The 27078-nt window shown below is 46.7% G+C and overlaps 1 protein-coding gene across 3 annotated transcripts in view; it reads left to right on the forward strand.

The window, feature by feature from the left end:
* The first annotated feature begins 240 nt into the window (after positions 1 to 240).
* Positions 241 to 27078, forward strand: part of dnase1l1 (deoxyribonuclease I-like 1) — a 118964-nt gene continuing 92126 nt past the window's right edge. The window contains exons 1-5 of one of the 3 annotated variants that reach the window (XM_045692808.2): positions 241 to 331; positions 15609 to 15770; positions 16736 to 16824; positions 16920 to 17009; positions 20949 to 21061. In XM_045692808.2, the coding sequence (XP_045548764.1) occupies positions 15618 to 15770; positions 16736 to 16824; positions 16920 to 17009; positions 20949 to 21061 (445 nt within the window). In that variant the 5' untranslated portion in view covers positions 241 to 331; positions 15609 to 15617. Of the gene's footprint in view, positions 356 to 15608; positions 15771 to 16735; positions 16825 to 16919; positions 17010 to 20948; positions 21062 to 27078 lie in introns of all 3 variants that reach the window. The other 2 variants (XM_045692810.2, XM_045692811.2) reach the window with 2 other exon arrangements.

Raw genomic sequence — 27078 nt, forward strand, 5'->3', positions numbered from 1 at the left:
CCTTAACTACTGTACAGACTTGTTCTTTTGTGAATCTGAGCCCTCTTCATACTGCTGGGTTGGCAGTGAGACAGCGACGCACGCTGCAATAACTCAGGTTTCAGTGTGTGTGTGTGTGTGTGTGTGTGTGTGTGTGTGTGTGTGTGTGTGTGTGTGTGTGTGTGTGTGTGTGTGTGTGTGTGTGTGTGTGTGTGTGTTTGCCTGCGTGTTTTTATGGAACTCGTCAGCTTCCTCCTACAGGAAGCAGAGAGGGGTGGGGTGGGACAGATAGGGTAGCAGCGGGGCAGTGTTCTCTTGAACCAGGAAGAAGGAAGTAACCCGACTCCACCAAGTTAGTAAGACCACAGAATCTAATGTAATTTATCTGTGTATGTCTCGTCTTTCTCTCCTCTGTTAACCTTAATTCTTAGCCTCCGTCCCACATCTGTATTTATATACTAAACGTTAAGGGAGAATTTGTCCCACACCTCTATTATATAGTAAAAGTTATGGGACTCTGGTCTCCTTTAGTGGGTCCAATGTGTTTCTTGCGAGAGTGTTTTTTGCATGTGTGTGAGAGAGGGAGCGAGGGAGCGAGGGAGAGCGAGGGAGAGAGGGAGCGAGGTCTCAGTATTTAACAGACATGAGGTGACCCATAGTGTTTCACTGTGATTTTCTTTAGTACAGTGTCTGTTGTAGTACAGTCGGCCAAGGAGCAGTGGGTGTAATAGAGCTACTGGAATGTGACTCTGGTTCCGTGTATTTATACACCTTGATTTATTCCACATTTTCTGGTGTTACAGCCTGAATTCAAAACTGATTAAATAGATTTTTTTTCTCACCCATCTACACACAATACCCCATAATGACATAATTTACATAAGTATTCACACCCCTGAGTCAATACATGTTAGAATCACCTTTGGAAGTGATTATAGCTGTGAGTCTTTCTGGGTAAGTCTCTAAGAGATTTGCAAACCTGGATTGTACAATATTTGTACATTATCCTTTTTTAAATTATTCAAACTATGTCAAGTTGGTTGTTGATCATTGATAGACAGCCATTTTAAAGTATTTTCATTGATAGACAGCCATTTTAAAGTCTTTTCATTGCTAGACAGCCATTTTTCAAGTATTTTCAAGATTGCCAAGCCAATTTAAATCGAAACTGTAACTAGGCCACTCAGGAACATTTAATGTCGTCTTGGCATGTTTGGCCTTGTGTTTTAGGTTATTGTCCTGCTGAAAGGTGAATTTGTCTCCCAGTGTCTGTTTGAAAGCAGACAACCAGGTTTTCCTCTAGGATTTTGCCTGTGCTTAGCTCTATTGTTTATTTTTATCCTAAAAAACTCCCCAGTCCTTAACAATGACAAGCATACCCATAACATGATGCCGACACCACCATGCTTTAAAATATGAAGAGTGGTACTCAGTGATGTGTTGTGTTGGATTTGCCCCAAACATAATGCTTTGTATTCAGGACAAAAAGTTCATTTCTTTGCCACATTTTTTGCAGTACTACTTTAGGATGCATGTTTTGGAATATTGTTATTCTGTTCAGGCTTCCTTATTTTCACTCTGTCATTTATGTTAGTATTGTGAAGATGCTACATTGTTGAACCATCCTCAGTTATCTCCTATCACAGCCATGGTGAAATCCCTGAGCAGTTTCCTTCCTCTCTGGCAACTGAGCTAGGAAGGACGCCTGTATCTTTGTAGTGACTGGGTGTATTGATACACCATCCAAAGTCTAATTAATAACTTCACCATGCTCAAAGGGATATTCAACGTCTGTATTTTTTGTTTACCCATCCACCAACAGGTGCCCTTCTTTGCAAGGCATTGGGAAATCTCCCTGATCTTTGTGGTTGAATCTGTTTTTGAAATTCACTGCTCGACAGAGGGACCTTCCAGATAATTGTATGTGTGGGGTACAGAGATGAGGTAGTCATAAACAAACATGTTAAACTCTATTATTGCACACAGAGTGAGTCCATGCAACTTATTATGTGGCTTGTTAAGCACATTTTTACTTTTGAATGATTTAGTCTTGCCATGACAAAGGGGTTGAATACTTATTGACTCAAGACATTTCCGCTTTTCATTTTTAATTAATTTGTAAAAATGTCTAAAAGCAGAATTCCACTTTGACATTATGGGGTATATTGTGTGTAGTCCAGTGACACAACATTTCAATGTAATAAATGTTAAAATCAGGCTGTAAAGCAAAATATATCTTTTTTTAAGTCAAGGTGTGTGAATACTTTCTGAAGGCACTGTATGTGAGGTGTGTGTGCGTTACATTTCTCTGCAGTAAATTAAGGATAATTGAAATTAGAGTTATATGGTCCCTGGAGTTAGTGTCCATGACTGGCGTTCATTGGGACAGAATACTTTAAACTCCATTAAGAGTATCCAGAGACAGGTCATGGAGTTACCCACAGATGTGGGAGGGGCCTCATTGTCATATTTCCCAGTAGGCTCTGTTGCAGGTAGATTTTTGAAGTTGTTTGTTACAATATTTGTGTTTTCACATGTACATTATTTTTTGATCAAAGATAAGAAACGTAATTTTTTCTGACATTATCCAATCTGTAAGTGGTTGGACTTATAGCAACCGTTAGTGAGATGGTTGTTCCAGTTTACATACTGTAGGTTGTCTTCATGGATTAGATTTTTTTTGCTACTCTGACAGGCATTCTAAATGAAAATTGTGAATGATGTAAAAGTGCTGGATATCTTCCTGTCAGTTGTAATGTGATATCAAAAGAGATTTTGATATCACATTGCAAACCACCCTAATGTGACACATTAAGAAATATTTAAATAAGGCCCCTTATAACTCAACAGTCAACTACAGATGACTTCCTTTAATTCAAAACAACACAAACAAGCTGTATTAGAGTTGAATAAAAACAGCATTGAAAAGAGTTAAATGGCAATTGGAGTTAATTGTTTAAATTTACTCCATTTAGTGTCATTTTTAACTCCAAAAATATATATCAACATTATGACCAGAGTAGTTTTAACACAAAATGGGGCTGGAACCATATGTGACTGACCGGCTCGATGCGGTCGTATGTAGCAACATTTGAAATTGTGTTTTTTTTTTACATTGGATAAAAGTAAAGACTAGAAAATGGTATATCATACACTACAGTTGAGGAACAATGGGAAAGTAATTCTGCTTTAAAAGTTGAGAAACTGGCCTTTGAATGTTTTGGTACCTACTGGAGAGCTGTTCTTTGTCTCCACCCATTCAGCATCGTTCACACCCTCTTAAGCTTTAGCCCCACCCATCTCTTAAGGAGCGTTCAGAGCGCTACACTGGACGCTCTGGCCGAGGAGTAGGATTGATCCAAGCGTTCTGTCCTAACAACAGCAGTCAAGCACCCAAGCTAACTGGCTAGGATTGGCTAACTTGCTAGCTACTTCCAGACACAAATGAGAGAACACCTCACTCTGACCATGTTACTCTCCCTAGCAGAGCTGGTTAGGCTGTTTTTATGCTATCCAGAGTGTTGGTGACTGTAACTGTGCTGCTGGAAACAATTTAATTATGCTTTTTTGCCAACGTTTACTGACACTCGCCACATTCAACGGGTGTTGAGTGTTCGTTAAATTCGTCAGTTATTCTTCTCTCTGGCACACAGACAAGAATACTTTGAAATCGGAGTAGATGGCCAGGGAGAATTTACTAGCTATGTCTATCAACAGTTGTTGCAGGTACATCATGAACATTCTATTGAAATGGTTACTTGCATAGTGGAGTCTTTTGTTTAGACATGTAGCTAGCTAGCTAAGCAATGACCCATAATCCCAACTCATGACGTTACTACCCTGCATGAATCTGCAGGTAGCTAACCAACCAGGTTCAATGTTAGCTAGCTAACATTAGGCTATAACTAGCAAAGCAAATGGCTCTGAGATACAAATAATATTACTACACAGATCATACACGTAACGTTAGTTAGCTAGCCAGCCAGCTACTGTTAGCTAGCTAGCTAACAGTACACTTTAACTTTAAATGAAAACAACTTTCTGACTAAATTAGAAACGTGTAATATCTGAAAATGTAGCTAGCTAGACTATCTTACCCACGACCATGGATGGACGCTTCTCCTTCTCTGTCACAGATGCCACGGTGGTCCTTAGTTTGAAGATGTAATCCGGAGACAGGTGTTTTCTCCATCTCCTTAGCTATCATACTCTTATTCCACTGATTTCAAAACTCAGTCCTCTAAAAAGTGGAGAGCAAACACGTATGCAGTTCTACTACGTGATATCTTTCCAAAAAAGCTGAGTTAGGAAGGATTACCTACACATACTGACCAGCTCAAATAGACAGAAGCATGCTACATGGCAGACCAATCAGAACTCATCTCTCGGCATGTCCAGCCCACTCATTATCTTAGCCAATCATGGCTAGCGGGAAGGTTACTGACTTTTCAGTGACTAAATCAATTAGGCACATCATTTATCAATTTTATATGTATTTTCATAAATTATATTATTTGCATAAATGTTCGTTATTAAGGCTTATGAAAGTTAATATGTTCCAGAAGGCATTTCTGCCAAAAAACGCATTTGGCTCAAATGGTGCTCCTGTGAAGTAGTAACTCGCAACATATGCCTAGTTTCCTGAAACGAGTCACACATAAACCCCCAACTAGTGTTAAATTTGACTCCGTGGGAGTTAAATGAACTCTGCCGATTTTACTTTGTACAGCTGTAGTTTCAGTCTGGGTTGAATGTAGTGTGAATCTATACTTAGCCTGTGTTACACCCTGCTGGTTTTACCCCAAACAAACCAAACTGTAACTGTTAGGTCATTATCAAGTAATTACCATGTAACTATTAAGCCAACGGTCTAGAGAGTTGGAAAAGACAGTAGGAACTCACCACTGTCTGAGCTCACCACTGTCTGAGCTCACCACTGTCTGAGCTCACCACTGTCACTCTGAGCTCACCACTGTCACTCTGAGCTCACCACTGTCTGAACTCACCACTGTCTGAACTCACCACTGTCTGAGCTCACCACTGTCTGAGCTCACCACTGTCACTCTGAGCTCACCACTGTCTGAGCTCACCACTGACTGAGTTCACCACTGTCTGAGCTCACCACTGTCTGAGCTCACCACTGTCTGAGCTCACCACTGTCTGAACTCACCACTGTCTGAGCTCACCACTGTCACTCTGAGCTCACCACTGTCTGAACTCACCACTGTCTGAGCTCACCACTGTCACTCTGAGCTCACCACTGTCTGAACTCACCACTGTCTGAGCTCACCACTGTCGAGCTCACCACTGTCTGAACTCACCACTGTCTGAACTCACCACTGTCTGAGCTCACCACTGTCTGAGCTCACCACTGTCACTCTGAGCTCACCACTGTCACTCTGAGCTCACGTGACATTCAGGGAGCATCTCAAATAATCTCTGTGTCTTGTCAGCTGGGAACATCCATCCTAGCCTGTAGGCTAGTTTAAGTCTTGGGGGTTTAATGTTGTATGAAGACTAGTGTGTAGACTAGTTTAAATGGTCCTATATGGCTCAGTTGGTAGATCGTGGAGCTTGCAATGGATTGTGGGTTCAATTCCCATGGGTACCCATACGTAAAATGTAAGCATTGCACACACAACTGTAAGTCACTTTGGATAAAAGCGTCTGATAAATGGCATATTACAGTATGTATTATATTAAGCCTGGGTTTAAGTACTCTCTCTGGGCTTTAATGAATCCTAAACTAATCACACTGCAATTGTTAGGTCATTATTGAGTAATTACCGTGTAACCATTAATGACTTGGAACTCCTATTTAACTCCATGTACATGTATGTATTAATACACATATGTGAATTGGAAATGTATTTTCTTTTATATCCCAACTCCCCCTGAGACACACTCGGAGAGTGGGTTCACAGCCAGCGTCACCATTATCTAGCGCTCCTGGACCAATTAGGGTTAAGTGCCTTGCCCAAGGGCACAACCTTTCAGTTACTGCTAGGCTACCTGCCACCCACCCCTAGAGAGAAGGTATGAGGTACAAGAGCTTAGCGGGAAACTGGAGAGAAGGTATGAGGAACAAGACCTTAGCGGGAAACTGGAGAGAAGGTATGAGGAACAAGAGCTTAGCGGGAAACTGGAGAGAAGGTATGAGGCACAAGAGCTTAGCTGGAAATTGGAGATAAGGTATGAGGCACAAGAGCTTAGCGGGAAATTGGAGATAAGGTATGAGGCACAAGAGCTTAGCTGGAAACTGGAGAGAAGGTATGAAGAAGTTACGTGACTCAACATGACTTTCAAATGCCCGATTGCCAAACAGATCTGGCACCTAGGCTAGACATTCAAGCCAATCACAGCATTCTAAAAGAGCGTTATAAAGATGATTTAGTGTGATTTCTCTCCTTTCCTCACTTGTAATTTTCTTCTTTGTCATGCTGAGTAAAATAGTGCTAGTCAGCTCGATATATAACAAAAGTCTACAGGATCGGTGTCCCTAAACCGGGACAGTTGTTGCTCAATATTCTTGTTAATCTAACTGCAGTGTCCAATTTACAGTAGCTATTACAACAACAAAAATACCATGCTGTTGTTTGAGGAAAGTGCACAACAACAAAACACTTTTATCAAGGCAACTGGTTTGATACATTCACCTCTGAAGGTAAATAATGTACTTACATTCAGTAATCTTGCTCTGATTTGTCATCCTGAGGGTCCCAGAGATCAAAGGTAGTGTAGTTTTGTTCGAAAAAACACATTTTTATATTCAAATGTAGAAACTGGGTTCTACAGTCTAACCCCACTGCAGTCCCTGACATCTACAGTGGGGGGAAAAAGTATTTGATCCCCTGCTGATTTTGTACGTTTGCCCACTTATAAAGAAATGATCAGTCTATAAATTTAATAGTAGGTTTATTTGAACAGTGAGAGACAGAATAACAACAAAATATCCAGAAAAACACATGTAAAAAATGTTATAAAATGATTTGCATTTTAATGAGGGAAATAAGTATTTGACCCCTCTGCAAAACATGACTTAGTACTTGGTGGCAAAACCCTTGTTGGCAATCACAGAGGTCAGACGTTTCTTGTAGTTGGCCACCAGGTTTGCACACATCTCAGGAGGGATTTTGTCCCACTCCTCTTTGCAGATCTTCTCCAAGTCATTAAGGTTTCGAGGCTGATGTTTGGCAACTCGAACCTTCAGCTCCCTCCACAGATTTTCTATGGGATTAAGGTCTGGAGACTGACGAGGCCACTCCAGGACCTTAATGTGCTTCTTCTTAAGCCACTCCTTTGTTGCCTTGGCCGTGTGTTTTGGGTCATTGTCATGCTGGAATACCCATCCACGACCCATTTTCAATGCCCTGGCTGAGGGAAGGAGGTTCTCACCCAAGATTTGACGGTACATGGCCCCGTCCATCGTCCCTTTGATGAGGTGAAGTTGTCCTGTCCCCTTAGCAGAAAAACACCCCCAAAGCATAATGTTTCCACCTCCATGTTTGATGGTGGGGATGGTGTTCTTGGGGTCATAGGCAGCATTCCTCCTCCTCCAAACACGGCGAGTTGAGTTGATGTCAAAGAGATCCATTTTGGTCTCATCTGACCACAACACTTTCACCAGTTGTCCTCTGAGTCATTCAGATGTTCATTGGCAAACTTCATACGGATATGTATATGTATTCTTGAGCAGGGGGACCTTGCGGGCGCTGCAGGATTTCAGTCCTTCACGGCGTAGTGTGTTACCAATTGTTTTCTTGGTGACTATGGTCCCAGCTGCCTTGAGATCATTGAAAAGATCCTCCTGTGTAGTTCTGGGCTGATTCCTCACCGTTCTCATGATCATTGCAACTCCACGAGGTGAGATCTTGCATGGAGCCCCAGGCCGAGGGATATTGACAGTTCTTTTGTGTTTCTTCCATTTGCGAATAATCGCACCAAATGTTGTCACCTTCTCACCAAGCTGCTTGGCGATGGTCTTGTAGCCCATTCCAGTCTTGTGTAGGTCTACAATCTTGTCCCTGACATCCTTGGAGAGCTCTTTGGTCTTGGCCATGGTGGAGAGTTTGGAATCTGATTGATTGATTGCTTCTGTGGACAGGTGTCTTTTTTACAGGTAACAAGCTGCGGTTAGGAGCACTCCCTTTAAGAGTGTGCTCCTAATCTCAGCTCGTTACCTGTATAAAAGACACCTGGGAGCCAGAAATCTTTCTGATTGAGAGGGGGTCAAGTACTTATTTCCCTCATTAAAATGCAAATCAATTTATAACATTTCTGACATGCGTTTTTCTGGATATTTTTGTTGTTATTCTGTCTCTCACTGTTCAAATAAACCTACCATTAAAATTATAGACTGATCCTTTCTTTGTCAGTGTGCAAACATACAAAATCAGCAGGGGATCAAACACTTTTTTCCCCACTGTAGATGTGTGAAGGTTAGTGTCTTTTCTATAGGGAAGCTAATGATCCATCATGTATGACATTCCTGGGAGTGTGTAAATTACCATAATTTTTCATTACCATAGCATGTTTGTATGTTCTCTATAGTTATGTACTTGAAAATGTATCAATTCACCAATTCGGCACATTCGGACAAACTCCTGGCAGACTTGATACAAAATGTTGGGAAGTGATGTAATTCTTCACTGGATCAGTCTGAAACATTGCACAAACATTGCTGCCATCTTGTGGACAACATCTAAATTACACCTAGAATCCTATCTCTATGTATGGAATTTCTCTTGCATTTCAAAGATAATGAAGAAAAAAAAAGAAAACGCATGCTTATTTGTTTGTATTATTTTCTACCAGATCTAATGTGTTATACACTCCGTCATTAATTTAACATAATAATAGTGGCAGTATGAATCTGAAGAGGACATTTATTTTTGATTTATCTTCCTCATAATCTTTCTGTCGCACAGTACTGTAACGTTAAACTGTGTGGGACTGAAGTTGTGTATATTTTAGTTCAGGGATATTCAATCTGGGGTCTGGCCCTCTAGGGTTCCATGGAGGTACTGCAGGGAGTTTTTATTTCAATGTTTTTATGAATATTATTAGCAACAACGAAATATATGTTTTTTAATTGCATGCCTACACTCTTAGAAAGTTGCTATCTAGAACCTTAAAGGGTTCTTCGACTGTCCCAGTAGGGTGACCCCTCTGAAGAACCTTTTTTAGGTTGCAGGTAGAACCCTTTCGGTTCGAGGTAGAACCCTTTCGGTTGCAGGTAGAACCCTTTCGGTTCCAGGTAGAACCCTTTCGGTTCCAGGTAGAACCGTTTCGGTTCCAGGTAGAACCCTTTTGGTTGCAGGTAGAACCGTTTCGGTTCCAGGTAGAACCCTTTCGGTTCCAGGTAGAACCGTTTCGGTTCCAGGTAGAACCGTTTCAGTTCCAGGTAGAACCCTTTTGGTTGCAGGTAGAACCCTTTTGGTTGCAGGTACACTACCTGGAATCAAAAAGGGTTTGTACCTCAAACCAAAAATGCTTATCCTATGGGCAAGAACCCTTTTGGGATCCTTTTTTCTAAGAGTATACTCTAAAAAAGAGGAGAATATCATCTTTCTAAGAGTTTACAGTAGACAATATGGGGAATATCTTCTTTCTAAGAGTTTACATTTACATTTTTGTAATTTTTCTCCCCCCTGTACTGGTCCCCTGTGGGAATCGAACCCACAACCCTGGCATTGCAAACACCATGCTCTACCAACTGGGCCACACGGGAATATCTTCTTTCTAAGAGTTTACAGTAGAGGAGAATATCATCTTTCTAAGAGTTTACAGTCGAAAGAGGAGAATATATTTCTAATGATGGCTAACGTTTGTTTAACCAGCTAAATAGCAGCATTTAGTGAAAATGTGTTAGGAGTGACCTTTCTAACAAATAGGATATGTTAGAGTTTGCACTTCCCTTTCGAATTATGTGGGGAGGTTAAAATAATGAAAACTAAATCTATTCATTTTAAAACGTTAATTACTTCTGGTTTGCCTGGGAGGGGTTCCCTGGACCACTGGTTTGCCTGGGAGGGGTTCCCTGGACCACTGGTTTGCCTGGGAGGGGTTCCCTGGACCATTGGTTTGCCTGGGAGGGGTTCCCTGGACCACTGGTTTGCCTGGGAGGGGTTCCCTGGTCTGCCTGGGAGAGGTTCCCTGGACCACTGGTTTGCCTGGGAGCGGTCCCTGGACCACTGGTTTGCCTGGGAGGGTTCCCTGGGCCACTGGCTTGCCTGGAAGCGGTCCCTGGGCTACTGGTTTGCCTGGGAGGGTTCCCTGGGCTACTGGTTTGTCTGGGAGCGGTCCCTGGGCCACCGGTTTGCCTGGGAGGGTTCCCTGGGCCACTGGTTTGCCTGGGAGGGTTCCCTGGACCACTGGTTTGCCTGGAAGCAGTCCCTGGGCCACTGGTTTGCCTGGAAGCGGTCCCTGGGCCACTGGTTTGCCTGGGAGGGTTCCCTGGGCCACTGGTTTGCCTGGGAGGGTTCCCTGGGCCACTGGTTTGCCTGGAAGCAGTCCCTGGGCCACTGGTTTGCCTGGAAGCGGTCCCTGGGCCACTGGTTTGCCTGGGAGGGTTCCCTGGGCCACTGGTTTGCCTGGGAGGGTTCCTTGGGCCACTGGTTTGTCTGGGAGCGGTCCCTGGGCCACTGGTTTGCCTGGAAGCGGTCCCTGGGCCACTGGTTTGCCTGGAAGCAGTCCCTGGGCCACTGGTTTGTCTGGGAGCGGTCCCTGGGCCACTGGTTTGCCTGGGAGGGTTCCCTGGGCCACTGGTTTGTCTGGGAGGGTTCCCTGGGCCACTGGTTTGCATGAGAGGGGTTCCCTGGGCCACTGGTTTGCCTGGGAGGGGTTCCCTGGACCACTGGTTTGCCTGGGAGTGGTCCCTGGACCACTGGTTTGCCTGGGAGGGTTCCCTGGGCCAATGGCTTGCCTGGAAGCAGTCCCTGGGCTACTGGTTTGCCTGGGAGGGTTCCCTGGGCCACTGGTTTGTCTGGGAGCGGTCCCTGGGCCACCGGTTTGCCTGGGAGGGTTCCCTGGGCTACTGGTTTGCCTGGAAGCGGTCCCTGGACCACCGGTTTGCCTGGGAGGGTTCCCTGGGCTACTGGTTTGCCTGGAAGCGGTCCCTTGGCCACTGGTTTGCCTGGGAGGGTTCCCTGGGCCACTGGTTTGCCTGGAAGCAGTCCCTGGGCCACTGGTTTGCCTGGGAGGGTTCCCTGGGCCACTGGTTTGTCTGGGAGCGGTCCCTGGGCCACTGGTTTGCCTGGAAGCAGTCCCTGGACCATTGGTTTGCCTGGGAGGGGTTCCCTGGACCACTGGTTTGCCTGGGAGGGGTTCCCTGGTCTGCCTGGGAGAGGTTCCCTGGACCACTGGTTTGCCTGGGAGCGGTCCCTGGACCACTGGTTTGCCTGGGAGGGTTCCCTGGGCCACTGGCTTGCCTGGAAGCGGTCCCTGGGCTACTGGTTTGCCTGGGAGGGTTCCCTGGGCTACTGGTTTGTCTGGGAGCGGTCCCTGGGCCACCGGTTTGCCTGGGAGGGTTCCCTGGGCCACTGGTTTGCCTGGGAGGGTTCCCTGGACCACTGGTTTGCCTGGAAGCAGTCCCTGGGCCACTGGTTTGCCTGGAAGCGGTCCCTGGGCCACTGGTTTGCCTGGGAGGGTTCCCTGGGCCACTGGTTTGCCTGGGAGGGTTCCCTGGGCCACTGGTTTGCCTGGAAGCAGTCCCTGGGCCACTGGTTTGCCTGGAAGCGGTCCCTGGGCCACTGGTTTGCCTGGGAGGGTTCCCTGGGCCACTGGTTTGCCTGGGAGGGTTCCTTGGGCCACTGGTTTGTCTGGGAGCGGTCCCTGGGCCACTGGTTTGCCTGGAAGCGGTCCCTGGGCCACTGGTTTGCCTGGAAGCAGTCCCTGGGCCACTGGTTTGTCTGGGAGCGGTCCCTGGGCCACTGGTTTGCCTGGGAGGGTTCCCTGGGCCACTGGTTTGTCTGGGAGGGTTCCCTGGGCCACTGGTTTGCATGAGAGGGGTTCCCTGGGCCACTGGTTTGCCTGGGAGGGGTTCCCTGGACCACTGGTTTGCCTGGGAGTGGTCCCTGGACCACTGGTTTGCCTGGGAGGGTTCCCTGGGCCAATGGCTTGCCTGGAAGCAGTCCCTGGGCTACTGGTTTGCCTGGGAGGGTTCCCTGGGCCACTGGTTTGTCTGGGAGCGGTCCCTGGGCCACCGGTTTGCCTGGGAGGGTTCCCTGGGCTACTGGTTTGCCTGGAAGCGGTCCCTGGACCACCGGTTTGCCTGGGAGGGTTCCCTGGGCTACTGGTTTGCCTGGAAGCGGTCCCTTGGCCACTGGTTTGCCTGGGAGGGTTCCCTGGGCCACTGGTTTGCCTGGAAGCAGTCCCTGGGCCACTGGTTTGCCTGGGAGGGTTCCCTGGGCCACTGGTTTGTCTGGGAGCGGTCCCTGGGCCACTGGTTTGCCTGGAAGCAGTCCCTGGGCCACTGGTTTGCCTGGGAGGGTTCCCTGGGCCACTGGTTTGCCTGGGAGGGTTCCCTGGGCCATTGGTTTGTCTGGGAGTGGTCCCATGGCCACTGGTTTGCCTGGGAGGGTTCCCTGGGCCACTGGTTTGCCTGGAAGCGGTCCCTGGGCCACTGGTTTGCCTGGAAGCGGTCCCTGGGCCACTGGTTTGCCTGGGAGGGTTCCCTGGGCCACTGGTTTGTCTGGGAGGGGTTCCCTGGGCCACTGGTTTGCCTGGGAGGGGTTCCCTGGGCCACCAGTTTGCCTGGGAGCGGTCCCTGGGCAAGACCACTGGTTTAGGGTACACATTTGTTATGATTATTGAGAAATTTCTATTTAACTCAACCGCTACTTGGGTCTCCCAGACGTTTCACAATGTTGTTGTATTCCTGAACTAACTCACCTCATTCACCTATTCAGGGGCTTGACAATTAGTTGACAAGTGTAATCAGGTGTGCTAGCGTAGCAGAGTTAAGAACGTGCCATAAGCTCACTCCACAGCTAGGTTGAACTGTCATGGATGGAGCCATCCAAGAGGTAACATTTGGGTGGCTCAAACCCTTGGTGCATTGTCAAGGAGCAGTATGGGGCAGTATGGGGTAGTATGTGGCAGTATGGGGTAGTATGGGGTAGTATGGGGTAGTATGGGGCAGTATGCGGTAGTATGCGGTAGTATGGGGCAGTATGGAGCAGTATGGGGTAGTATGGGGTAGTATGGGGCAGTATGGGGCAGTATGGAGCAGTATGGGGCAGTATAGGGCAGTATGGAGCAGTATGGAGCAATATGGGGCAGTATGGAGCAGTATGGGGCAGTATGGGGCAGTATGGGGCAGTATGGAGCAGTATGGGGCAGGATGGAGCAGTATGGGGCAGTATGGAGCAGTATGGGGCAGTATGGGGCAGTATGGAGCAGTATGGAGCAGTATGGGGCAGTATGGGGCAGTATGGAGCAGTATGGGGCAGTATGGGGCAGTATGGGGTAGTATGGGGCAGTTTGGGGAAGTATGGGGAAGTATGGAGCAGTATGGGGCAGTATGGAGCAGTATGGGGCAGTATGGAGCAGTATGGGGCAGTATCGGGCAGTATGGGGCAGTATGGGGTAGTATGGAGCAGTATCGGCAGTATGGGGCAGTATGGGGCAGTATGGAGCAGTATGGGGCAGTATGGGGCAGTATGGAGCAGTATGGAGCAGTATGGGGCAGTATGGGGTAGTATGGAGCAGTATGGGGCAGTATGGGGCAGTATGGGGCAGTATGGAGCAGTATGGGGCAGTATGGGGCAGTATGGAGCAGTATCGGGCAGTATGGGGCAGTATGGAGCAGTATGGAGCAGTATGGGGCAGTATGGGGCAGTATGGAGCAGTATGGAGCAGTATGGAGCAGTATCGGGCAGTATGGAGCAGTATGGAGCAGTATGGGGCAGTATGGGGCAGTATGGGGCAGTATGGAGCAGTATGGGGCAGTATGGAGCAGTATGGAGCAGTATGGGGTAGTATCGGGCAGTATGGGGCAGTATGGAGCAGTATGGAGCAGTATCGGGCAGTATGGAGCAGTATGGAGCAGTATGGGGCAGTATGGGGCAGTATGGGGCAGTATGGAGCAGTATCGGGCAGTATGGGGCAGTATGGGGCAGTATGGAGCAGTATCGGGCAGTATGGAGCAGTATGGGGCAGTATGGGGCAGTATGGAGCAGTATGGGGTAGTATGGAGCAGTATGGGGCAGTATGGGGTAGTATGGAGCAGTATCGGGCAGTATGGGGCAGTATGGAGCAGTATGGGGCAGTATGGGGCAGTATGGAGCAGTATGGAGCAGTATGGGGTAGTATGGGGTAGTTGGACAGTGGAGGAAGCTAAACTGTTAGCAGCACGTTAACGTCAGTTTCATTAACTCTAGAATAGTTCAAATAAATGTTTTTATTTTATTTCATTGAACCTTTATTTAACTAGTCAGTTAAAAACAAATTCTTATTTACAATGACGGCCTAGCAAGAGGCAAAAGGATTCCTGCAGGGACAGGGGCTGGGATTAAAAATAAAAATGTAGGACAAAACACACATCACGACACCAAAACACTATATAAAGAGAGACCTAAGACAACAGCACAACATGGCAGAAACAGCATGGTAGCAACACAGCATGGTAGCAACACAACATGACAACAACAGGGTAGCAACACAACATGGCAGCATAACACATGACAACACAGCATGGTAGCTACACAACATGGCAGCAACACATGACAACACAGCATGGTAGCTACACAACATGGCAACATAACACATGACAACACAGCACGGTAGCAACACATGACAACATCACAGTAGCAACACAGCACGGTAGAAACACAACATGGCAACAACAGGGTAGAAACACAACATGGCAGCATAACACATGACAACACAGCATGGTAGCAACACAGCACGGTAGAAACACAACATGGCAGCATAACACATGACAACACAGCATGGTAGAAACACAGCACGGTAGCAACACATGACAACAACACAGTAGCAACACATGACAACAACACATGACAACACAGCACGGTAGCAACAACACATGACAACAACACATGACAACACAGCACGGTAGCAACACAACATGGAGATTTCTATTTAACGAGGAGAGGTTTGAAAACCGCTGATTTAGGGAACACATTTATATGATTACTGAGAGATTTCTACAGAACTTTGTAACTGACTGATTGACTGACTGACTTGCTGACTGACTGACTGACTGGCTGACTGGCTGACTGATTGACTGTCTGACTGATTGGCTGACTGACTGGCTGGCTGACTGATTGGCTGACTGACTGGCTGGCTGATTGGCTGACTGATTGACTGGCAGTCTGACAGACTGACTGACTGGCTGACTGATTGACTGACTGACTGGCTGATCGGCTGACTGACTGACTGGCTGACTGACTGGCTGACTGATTAACTGGCAGTCTGACTGACGTACTGGCTGACTGGCTGGCTGACTGACTTACTGGCTGACTGGCTGGCTGGCTGACTGGCTGATTGGCTGGCTGGCTGTCTGGCTGACTGGCTGGCTGGCTGGCTGACTGACTGTCTGTCTGACTGGCTGTCTGACTGGTTGTCTGACTGGCTGACTGATTAACAAGATTCTGCCTCTTCCACAGCGTGGCACCATGTCCTCCTCTTCCTCCCTCCTCCTCCTCCTCTTCCTCCTCTCTCTGAGCGGGGTGAAGCCGACCTCAGGGTTTAAGATTTGTGCCTTTAACGTTCAAAGCTTCGGAGACTCCAAGTCACACAACACTGAAGTCATGCGCACAATAATACGGGTGAGAGTTTCATGCACGCACACACACACACACACACACACACACACACACACACACACACACACACACACACACACACACGCTAGCAGGGACAACCAGCTATACACACACCTACACACCTACACACACTCGCAGGCTGCAGCAGGGCTTATCAGAGGGCTGTGTGTGAGTGAACCTGGATGACATATGATCTCATGACTGAAGCAGTCAGAGACCTGTACAGACATGATATAGAGGAGAGGAGAGGAGAGGAGAGGAGAGGAGAGGAGAGGAGAGGAGAGGAGAGGAGAGGAGAGGAGAGGAGAGGAGAGGAGAGGAGAGGAGAGGAGAGGAGAGGGGTGGTAGGGTGAGAGGAGAGGAGAGGAGAGGAGAGGAGAGGAGAGGAGAGGAGAGGAGAGGAGAGGAGAGGAGAGGAGAGGAGAGGAGAGGAGAGGAGAGGAGAGGAGAGGAGAGGGGTGGTAGTGTGAGAGGAGAGGAGAGGAGAGGAGAGGAGAGGAGAGGAGAGGAGAGGAGAGGAGAGGAGAGGAGAGGAGAGGAGAGGAGAGGAGAGGAGAGGGGTGGTAGTGTGAGAGGAGAGGAGAGGAGAGGAGAGGAGAGGAGAGGAGAGGAGAGGAGAGGGGTGGTAGTGTGAGAGGAGAGGAGAGGAGAGGAGAGGAGAGGAGAGGAGAGGAGAGGAGAGGAGAGGAGAGGAGAGGAGAGGAGAGGAGAGGAGAGTGAGAGCTGACCCTTCCATACCACAACTTCCTTATACACACCCAGACACACACTCTCCTACGGGAGAGACACTTAATAAACCATCCTCTATTTCCAGATTAAAGCTGAAAATGTATCCCACTGTTCGTGTGTGTGTGTGTGTGTGTGTGTGTGTGTGTGTGTGTGTGTGTGTGTGTGTGTGTGTGTGTGTGTGTGTGTGTGTGTGTGTGTGTGTGTGTGTGTGTGTGTGTGTGTGTGTGTGTGTGTTTCAGATCGTGTCTCGTTGTGATGTGTGCCTGCTACAGGAAGTGAGAGACAGTAAACAGAAAGCTATACCGCTGCTGATAACTGAACTGAACAGGTCAAACACACACACACCAAAATATCCATGTTTTCAGAGGTTGTAAATGTGTATATTAATGTGTATATTAAGAGGGTTTTTCTCTTCTCTGTCAGGCATGACAGCCAGAACCAGTATGATTATGTGGCCAGTGAGCGGCTGGGCAGGACACCTAGCTACCAGGAGCAGTATGTGTTTGTGTTCAGGTGAGCCCAGGACACCTAGCTACCAGGACCAGTATGTGTTCAGGTGACACCAGGACACCTAGCTCCCAGGAGCAGTATGTGTTTGTGTTCAGGTGAGACCAGGACACCTAGCTACCAGGACCAGTATGTGTTCAGGTGAGGCCAGGACACCTAGCTACCAGGACCAGTATGTGTTCAGGTGAGGCCAGGACACCTAGCTACCAGGAGCAGTATGTGTTCAGGTGAGGCCAGGACACCTAGCTACCAGGAGCAGTATGTGTTCAGGTGAGACCAGGACACCTAGTTACCAGGACCAGTATGTGTTCAGGTGAGGCCAGGACACCTAGCTACCAGGAGCAGTATGTGTTCAGGTGAGGCCAGGACACCTAGCTACCAGGACCAGTATGTGTTCAGGTGAGGCCAGGACACCTAGCTACCAGGACAAGTATGTGTTCAGGTGAGGCCAGGACACCTAGCTACCAGGACAAGTATGTGTTCAGGTGAGCCAAGGACACCTAGCTACCAGGACCAGTATGTGTTCGGGTGAGGCCAGGACACCTAGCTACGAGGAGCAGTATGTGTTCAGGTGAGACCAGGACACCTAGCTACCAGGAGCAGTATGTGTTCAGGTGAGGCCAGGACACCTAGCTACCAGGACCAGTATGTGTTCAGGTGAGGCCAGGACACCTAGCTACCAGGAGCGGTATGTGTTAAGGTGAGGCCAGGACACCTAGCTACAAGGACCAGTATGTGTTCAGGTGAAGCCAGGACACCTAGCTACCAGGAGCAGTATGTGTTCAGGTGAGGCCAGGACACCTACCTACCAGGACCAGTATGTGTTCAGGTGAGCCCAGGACACCTAGCTACCAGGACCAGTATGTGTTTGTGTTCAGGTGAGGCCAGGACACCTAGCTACCAGGACCAGTATGTGTTCAGGTGAGACCAGGACACCTAGCTACCAGGACCAGTATGTGTTCAGGTGAGACCAGGACACCTAGCTACCAGGACCAGTATGTGTTCAGGTGAGGCCAGGACACCTAGCTACCAGGACCAGTATGTGTTCAGGTGAGGCCAGGACACCTAGCTACCAGGACCAGTATGTGTTCAGGTGAGGCCAGGACACCTAGCTACCAGGACCAGTATGTGTTCAGGTGAGACCAGGACGCCTAACTACCAGGAGCAGTATGTGTTCAGGTGAGGCCAGGACACCTAGCTACCAGGACCAGTATGTGTTCAGGTGAGACCCGGACACCTAGCTACCAGGAGCAGTATGTGTTCAGGTGAGGCCAGGACGCCTAGCTACCAGGACCAGTATGTGTTCAGGTGAAGCCAGGACACCTAGCTACCAGGAGCAGTATGTGTTCAGGTGAGGCCAGGACACCTAGCTACCAGCACCAGTATGTTGTTGTGTTCAGGTGAGCCCAGGACACCTAGCTACCAGGAACAGTATGTGTTCAGGTGAGGCCAGGACACCTAGCTACCAGGACCAGTATGTGTTTGTGTTCAGGTGAGCCCAGGACACCTAGCTACCAGGACCAGTATGTGTTCAGGTGAGGTCAGGACACCTAGCTACCAGGACAAGTATGTGTTCAGGTGAGACCAGGACACCTAGCTACCAGGACCAGTATGTGTTCAGGTGAGGCCAGGACACCTAGCTACCAGGACCAGTATGTGTTCAGGTGAGACCAACTATCATCATCACCTTTGTTGGGGGCAGCAGGTATCCTAGTGGTTAGAGCAGGTAGCCTAGTGGTTAGATCAGGTATCCTAGTGGTTAGATCAGGTAGCCTAGTGGTTAGAGCAGGTAGCCTGGTGGTTAGATCAGGTAGCCTAGTGGTTAGATCAGGTAGCCTAGTGGTTAGATCAGGTAGCCTAGTGGTTAGAGCAGGTAGCTTAGTGGTTAGAGCATGGGGCCTAGTGGTTAGATCAGGTAGCCTAGTGATTAGAGCAGGTAGCTTAGTGGTTAGAGCAGGTAGCCTAGTGGTTAGAACAGGTAGCCTAGTGGTTAGAGTATGGGGCCTAGTGGTTAGATCAGGTAGTCTAGTGGTTAGAGCAGGTAGCCTAGTGATTAGAGCAGGTAGCCTAGTGGTTATAGCAGGTAGCCTAGTGGTTAGAGCAGGTAGCCTAGTGGTTAGAACAGGTAGCCTAGTGGTTAGAGCATGGGGCCTAGTGGTTAGAACAGGTAGCCTAGTGGTAAGATCAGGTAGCCTAGTGATTAGAGCAGGTAGCCTAGTGGTTAGAGGAGGTAGCCTAGTGGTTAGAGCAGGTAGCCTAGTGGTTAGAACAGGTGGTCTAGTGGTTAGATCAGGTAGCCTAGTGGTTAGAGCAGGTAGCCTAGTGGTTAGATCGGGTAGCCTAGTGGTTAGATCAGGTTGCCTAGTGGTTAGAGCAGGCAGCCTAGTGGTTAGAGCAGGTATCCTAGTGGTTAGAGCAGGTAGCCTAGTGGTTATAGTAGGTAGCCTAGTGGTTAGAGCAGGTAGACTAGTGGTTAGAGCAGGTAGCCTGGTGGTTAGAGCAGGTAGCCTAGTGGTTAGAGCAGGTATCCTAGTGGTTAGAGCAGGTAGCCTAGTGGTTATAACAGGTAGCCTAGTGGTTAGAGCAGGTAGCCTAGTGGTTAGAGCAGGTAGCCTAGTGGTTAGAGGAGGTAGCCTAGTGGTTAGAGCGGGTAGCCTAGTGGTTAGAGCAGGTATCCTAGTGGTTAGAGCAGGTAGCCTAGTGGTTAGAGACAGGTATCCTAGTGGTTAGAGCAGGTAGCCTAGTGGTTAGAGCAGATAGCCTAGTGGTTAGAGCACGTAGACTAGTGGTTAGAGCAGGTAGCCTGGTGGTTAGATCAGGTAGCCTAGTGGTTAGAGCAGGTAGCCTAGTGGTTAGAGAAGGTAGCCTGGTGGTTAGATCAGGTAGCCTAGTGGTTAGAGCGGGTAGTCTAGTGGTTAGAGCAGGTAGCCTAGTGGTTAGAGCAGGTAGTCTAGTGGTTAGAGCAGGTAGCCTTGTGGTTAGATCAGGTAGCCTAGTGGTTAGAGCAGGTAGCCTAGGTGTTAGAGCAGGTAGCCTAGTGGTTAGAACAGGTATCCTAGTGGTTAGAGCAGGTAGCCTAGTGGTTAGAACAGGTATCCTAGTGGTTAGAGCAGGTATCCTCGTGGCAGGCAGTAACCCACTGTTCCCCGGGAAGCCGTCATTCTGCCCCTGAACAAGGCAGTTAACCCACTGTTCCCCGGGAAGCTGTCATTCTGCCCCTGAACAAGGCAGTTAACCCACTGTTCCCCGGGAAGCTGTCATTCTGCCCCTGAACAAGGCAGTTAACCCACTGTTCCCTGGGAAGCTGTCATTCTGCCCCTGAACAAGGCAGTAACCCACTGTTCCCCGGGAAGCTGTCATTCTGCCCCTGAACAAGGCAGTAACCCACTGTTCACCGGGAAGCCGTCATTCTGCCCCTAAACAAGGCAGTTAACCCACTGTTCCCTGGGAAGCTGTCATTCTGCCCCTGAACAAGGCAGTTAACCCACTGTTCCCTGGGAAGCTGTCATTCTGCCCTTGAACAAGACAGTTACCCACTGTTCCCTGGGAAGCTGTCATTCTAAATAAGAATGTATTCTTAACTGTCTTGCCTAGTTAAGTAAAAGTTAAATAAAGGTTAAGTAAAGGTTAAATAAAGGTTAAATAAAGGTTAAATAAAGGTTAAGTAAAGGTTAAGTAAAGGTTAAATAAAGGTTAAGTAAAGGTTAAATAAAGGTTAAATAAAGGTTAAATAATGGTTAAGTAAAGGTTAAATAAAGGTTAAGTAAAGGTTAAATAAAGGTTAAGTAAAGGTTAAATAAAGGTTATATAAAGGTTAAGTAAAGGTTAAATAAAGGTTAAATAAAGGTTACAGTTAAAATTGTCCTCCTGTACCTGTGCAGGACTGAGTCTGACAAGCTTTTTTGTATAATTCTGAAAGTCTGATTGCTGTGTGTCTGTGTGTAGAATCGGCTCTGTGACAGTAACGGATCAGTACCAGTATCTTGACATGTTGCGGGGAGACGAGGATGCCTTCTCCAGAGAACCCTTCATAGTCCGCCTTCACACCCGCAAGACAGGTAGCACTGCTGTTATAATACTGTTATAAACTGTCGTAGGGGTGTTACAAACAGTAGTAAAATGTTATTACAGGTAAATTAGAGTAAAACAATTGAGTTGAGAACATGATGAGGTAGAATTAAAGAGACGTGACATCACACAACACGTGGTGTCTTGTCTTTTCCGCCTCTTTCTTAAATTACGTACATTGTCAAAGTACACATATAACAAAAAATGATGGGACCGACATCAATAATAATAATAGTAGTGGAAATGGGATTATCATTAACAGCAACTACAACAACAATATTAATGAGAATAATGATAGATTAAATCAATCTGTCTGTCTCGTTCTCTCTCTCTGTCTCTCTCTCTCTCTCTCTCTCTCTCTCTCTGTCTGTCTCTCTGTCTCTCTCTCTGTCTCTCTCTCTCTTTATCTCTCTCTCTGTCTGTCTCTCTGTCTCTCTCTCTGTCTCTGTCTCGTTCTCTGTCTCTCTCTGTCTGTCTCTTTCTCTGTCTCTCTGTCTCTTTAACTCTCTCTATGTCTCTGTCTCTCTGTCTCTCTGTCTCTCTGTCTCTTTAACTCTCTCTATGTCTCTGTCTCTCTGTCTGTCTCTCTGTCTCTTTAACTCTCTCTGTGTCTCTGTCTCTCTCTCTCTCTGTCTCTTTAACTCTCTATGTCTCTTTCTCTCTGTCTCTTTAACTCTCTATGTCTCTGTCTCTCTGTCACTTTCTCTGTCTGTCTCTCTCTCTCCCTCTGTCTCTAACTCTCTCTCTGTATTTTTGTATCTCTCTCTGTCTCTCTAACTCTCTCTCTCTGTCTCTTTCTCTGTCTCTAACTCTCTCTCTGTCTCTTTCTCACTCTCTGTCTCTTTCTCAATTTCAATTCAATTTCAATTTAAGGGCTTTACTAGCATGGGAAACATATGTTAACATTGCCAAAGCAAGTGAAGTAGATAATAAGCAAAAGTGAAATAAACAATAAAAATGAACAGTAAACTTAACACTCACAGAAGTTCCAAAATAATAGAGACATTTCAAATGTCATATTATGTCTATATACAGTGTTGTAACGATGTGCAAATGGTTAAAATACAAAAAGGAAAAGAAATAAACACAAATATGGGTTGTATTTACAATGGTGTTTGTTCTTCACTGGTTGCCCTTTTCTTGTTGCAACGGGTCACACATCTTGCTGCTGTGATGGCACACTGTGTTATTTCACCCAGTAGATATGGGAGTTTATCAAAATCGGGTTTGTTTTCGAAATCTTTGTGGATCTGTGTAATCTGAGGGAAATATATGTCTCTAATATGGTCATACATTTGGCAGGAGGTTAGGAAGTGCAGCTCCGTTTCCACCTCATTTTGTGGGCAGTGTGCACATAGCCTGTCTTCTCTTGAGAGCCAGGTCTGCATATGGCGGCCTTTCTCAATAGCAAGGCTATGCTCACTGAGTCTGTACATAGTCAAAGCTTTCCTTAAGTTTGGGTCACAGTGGTCAGGTATTCTGCCGCTGTGTACTCTCTGTTTAGGGCCAAATAGCATTCTAGTTTGCTCTGTTTTTTTGTTAATTCTTTCCAATGTGTCAAGTAATTATATTTTCTCATGATTAGGTTGGGTCTAATTGTGTTGCTGTCCTGGGGCTCTGTGGGGTCTGTTTGTGTTTGTGAACTGAGCCCCAGGACCAACTTGCTTAATGGACTCTTCTCCAGGTTCATCTCTCTGCAGGTGATGGCTTTGTTATGGTACGTTTGGGAATCGCTTCCTTTTAGGGGGTTGTAGAATTTAACTTCTCTTTTCTGGATTTTGATAATCCCTCGGTATCGTCCTAATTCTGCTCTGCATGCATTATTTGGGGTTTTACGTTGTACACTGAGGATATTTTTGCAGAATTCTGCATGCAGTCTCAATTTGGTGTTTGTCCCATTTTGTAAATTCTTGATTGGTGAGTGGACCCCAGACCTGACAATCATAAAGGGCAATGGGTTCTACGACTGATTCAAGTATTTTTAGCCATATCCTAATTGGTATGTCGACTTTTATTTTCCTTTGGATGGAATAGAAGGCCCTCCCTGCCTCTCTCTCTCTCTCTCCCTCTCTCTCTCTCTCTCTCTCCATATCTGTCTCTCCCCTCTCTCTGTGTCACTGTCTCTTTCTCTATCTGTCTCTCTCTCCCTCCCTGCCTCTCCTTCTGTCTCTCTCTATCTCCGTCTCTCTCCCTCCCTAAAATGATAAATACCCATGCAAAAAATACCAACATGCAAGCTTAAGCTTCAAAGATCAAATCAAATCAAATCAAATCAAATTTATTTTTATATAGCCCTTCGTACATCAGTTGATATCTCAAAGTGCTGTACAGAAACCCAGCCTAAAACCCCAAACAGCAAGCAAAGCATGTGAAAGAAGCACGGTGGCTAGGAAAAACTCCCTAGGAAAAACTCCCTAGAAAGGCCAAAAACCTAGGAAGAAACCTAGAGAGGAACCAGGCTATGAGGGGTGGCCAGTCCTCTTCTGGCTGTGCAGGGTGGATATTATAACAGAACATGGTCAAGATGTTAAAATGTTAAAATGTTCATAAATGACCAGCATGGTCAAATAATAATAATCATAGTAGTTGTCGAGGGTGCAACAAGCACGTCCGGTGAACAGGTCAGGGTTCCATAGCCGCAGGCAGAACAGTTGAAACTGGAGCAGCAGCACGGCCAGGTGGACTGGGGACAGCAAGGAGTCATCATACCAGGTAGTCCTGAGGCATGGTCCTAGGGCTCAGGTCCTCCGAGAGAAAGACAGAAAGAGAGAAAGAGAGAATTAGAGAGAGCATATTTAAATACACACAGGACACCGGATAAGACAAGAGAAATACTCCAGATGTAACAGACTGACCCTAGCCCCCCGACACATAAACTACTGCAGCATAAATACTGGAGGCTGAGACAGGAGGGATCAGAAGACACTGTGGCCCCATCCGATGATACCCCCGGACAGGGCCAAACAGGTAGGATATAACCCCACCCACTTTGCCAAAGCACAGCCCCCACACCACTAGAGGGATGTCTCCAACCACCAACTTACCGTCCTAAGACAAGGCAGAGTATAGCCCACAACGATCTCCGCCATGGCACAACCCAAGGGGGGGGCGCCAACCCAGACAGGAAGACCACGTCAGTGACTCAACCCACTCAAGTGACGCACCCCTCCCATGGACGGCATGGAAGAACACCAGTAGGCCAGTGACTCAGCCCCTGTAAAAGGGTTAGAGGCAGAGAATCCCAGTGGAAAGAGGGGAACCGGCAAGGCAGAGACAGCAAGGGCGGTTCGTTGCTCCAGCCTTTCCGTTCACCTTCACACTCCTGGGCCAGACTATACTTAATCATAGGACCTACTGAAGAGATAAGTCTTCAGTAAAGACTTAAAGGTTGAGACTGAGTCTGCGTCTCTCACATTGGTAGGCAGACCATTCCATAAAAATGGAGCTCTATAGGAGAAAGCCCTACCTCCAGCCGTTTGCTTAGAAATTCTAGGGACAATTAGGAGGCCTGCGTCTTGTGACCGTAGCGTACGTGTAGGTATGTACGGCAGGACCAAATCGGAAAGATAGGTAGGAGCAAGCCCATGTAATGCTTTGTAGGTTAGCAGTAAAACCTTGAAATCAGCCCTTGCCTTAACAGGAAGCCAGTGTAGGGAGGCTAGCACTGGAGTAATATGATCAAATTTTTTGGTTCTAGTCAGGATTCTAGCAGCCGTATTTAGCACTAACTGAAGTTTATTTAGTGCTTTATCCGGGTAGCCGGAAAGTAGAGCATTGCAGTAGTCCAGCCTAGAAGTAACAAAAGCATGGATTAATTTTTCTGCGTCATTTTTGGACAGAAAATTTCTGATTTTTGCAATGTTACGTAGATGGAAAAAAGCTGTCCTTGAAACAGTCTTGATATGTTCTTCAAAAGAGAGATCAGGGTCCAGAGTAACGCCGAGGTCCTTCACAGTTTTATTTGAGACGACTGTACAACCATCCAGATTAATTGTCAGATTCAACAGAAGATCTCTTTGTTTCTTGGGACCTAGAACAAGCATCTCTGTTTTGTCCGAGTTTAAAAGTAGAAAGTTTGCAGCCATCCACTTCTTTATGTCTGAAACACAGGCTTCTAGCGAGGGCAATTTTGGGGCTTCACCATGTTTCATTGAAATGTACAGCTGTGTGTCGTCCGCATAGCAGTGAAATTTAACATTATGTTTTCGAATGACATCCCCAAGAGGTAAAATATATAGTGAAAACAATAGTGGTCCTAAAACGGAACCTTGAGGAACACCGAAATTTACAATTGATTTGTCAGAGGACAAACCATTCACAGAGACAAACTGATATCTTTCCGACAGATAAGATCTAAACCAGGCCAGAACTTGTCCATGTAGACCAATTTGGGTTTCCAATCTCTCCAAAAGAATGTGGTGATCGATGGTATCAAAAGCGGCACTAAGATCTAGGAGCACGAGGACAGATGCAGAGCCTCGGTCTGACGTCATTAAAAGGTCATTTACCACCTTCACAAGTGCAGTCTCAGTGCTATGATGGGGTCTAAAACCAGACTGAAGCGTTTCGTATACATTGTTTGTCTTCAGGAAGGCAGTGAGTTGCTGTGCAACAGCTTTTTCTACAATTTTTGAGAGGAATGGAAGATTCGATATAGGCCGATAGTTTTTTATAATTTATGGATCAAGATTGGCTTTTTCAAGAGAGGCTTTATTACTGCCACTTTTAGTGAGCTTGGTACACATCCGGTGGATAGAGAGACATTTATTATGTTCAACATAGGAGGGCCAAGCACAGGAAGCAGCTCTTTCAGTAGTTTAGTTGGAATAGGGTCCAGTATGCAGCTTGAGGGTTTGGAGGCCATGATTATTTTCATCATTGCGTCAAGAGATATAGTACTAAAACACTTTAGTATCTCCCTTGATCCTAGGTCCTGGCAGAGTTGTGTAGACTCAGGACAATGGAGCTTTGGAGGAATACCCAGATTTAAAGAGGAGTCTGTAATTTGCTTTCTAATGATCATGATCTTTTCCTCAAAGAAGTTCATAAATTTATTACTGCTGAAGTGAAAGCCATCCTCCATTTGCGAAGGCTGCTTTTTAGTTAGCTTTGCGACAGTATCAAAAATAAATTTCGGATTGTTCTTATTTTCCTCAATTAAGTTGGAAAAATAGGATGATCGAGCAGCAGTGAGGGCTCTTCGATACTGCACGGTACTGTCTTTCCAAGCTAGTCGGAAGACTTCCAGTTTGGTGTGGCGCCATTTCCGTTCCAATTTTCTGGAAGCTTGCTTCAGAGCTCGTGTATTTTCTGTATACCAGGGAGCTAGTTTCTTATGACAGATGTTTTTAGTTTTTAGGGGTGCAACTGCATCTAGGGTATTGCGCAAGGTTAAATTGAGTTCCTCGGTTAGGTGGTTAACTGATTTTTGTCCTCTGACGTCCTTGGGTAGGCAGAGGCAGTCTGGAAGGGCATCAAGGAATCTTTGGGTTGTCTGAGAATTTATAGCACGACTTTTAACCTCTCTGGGCTAGGCGGGACGAATTCGTCCCACCTACGTAACAGCCACTGGCAGCCTGTGGCGCGATTTTCAAAACGTTAAAAATCCTATTACTTCAATTTCTCTAACATATGACTATTTTACAGCTATTTAAAGACAAGACTCTCGTTAACCTGTTAGGGCTAGGGGGCAGCATTGACACGGCTGGATAAAAAACATACCCGATTTAATCTGGTTACCACTCCTACCCAGTAACTAGAATATGCATATACTTATTACATATGGATAGAAAACACCCTAAATTTTCTAAAACTGTTTGAATGGTGTCTGTGAGTATAACAGAACTCAAATGGCAGGTCAAAACCTGAGAGATTCCTTTACAGGAAGTGGCCTGTCTGACCATTTGTTGAACTTCTTTTCCATCTCTATCATTTACTAAGGATCTCTGCTCTAACGTGACACTTCCCACGTCGTCCATAGGCGCTCAGAGCCCGGGAAAAAACAGAA

The sequence above is a fragment of the Salmo salar genome, chromosome 13 (assembly GCF_965601325.2).
Source record: "Salmo salar chromosome 13, fSalSal1, whole genome shotgun sequence".
NCBI classification, from domain to species: Eukaryota; Metazoa; Chordata; class Actinopteri; order Salmoniformes; family Salmonidae; genus Salmo; species Salmo salar.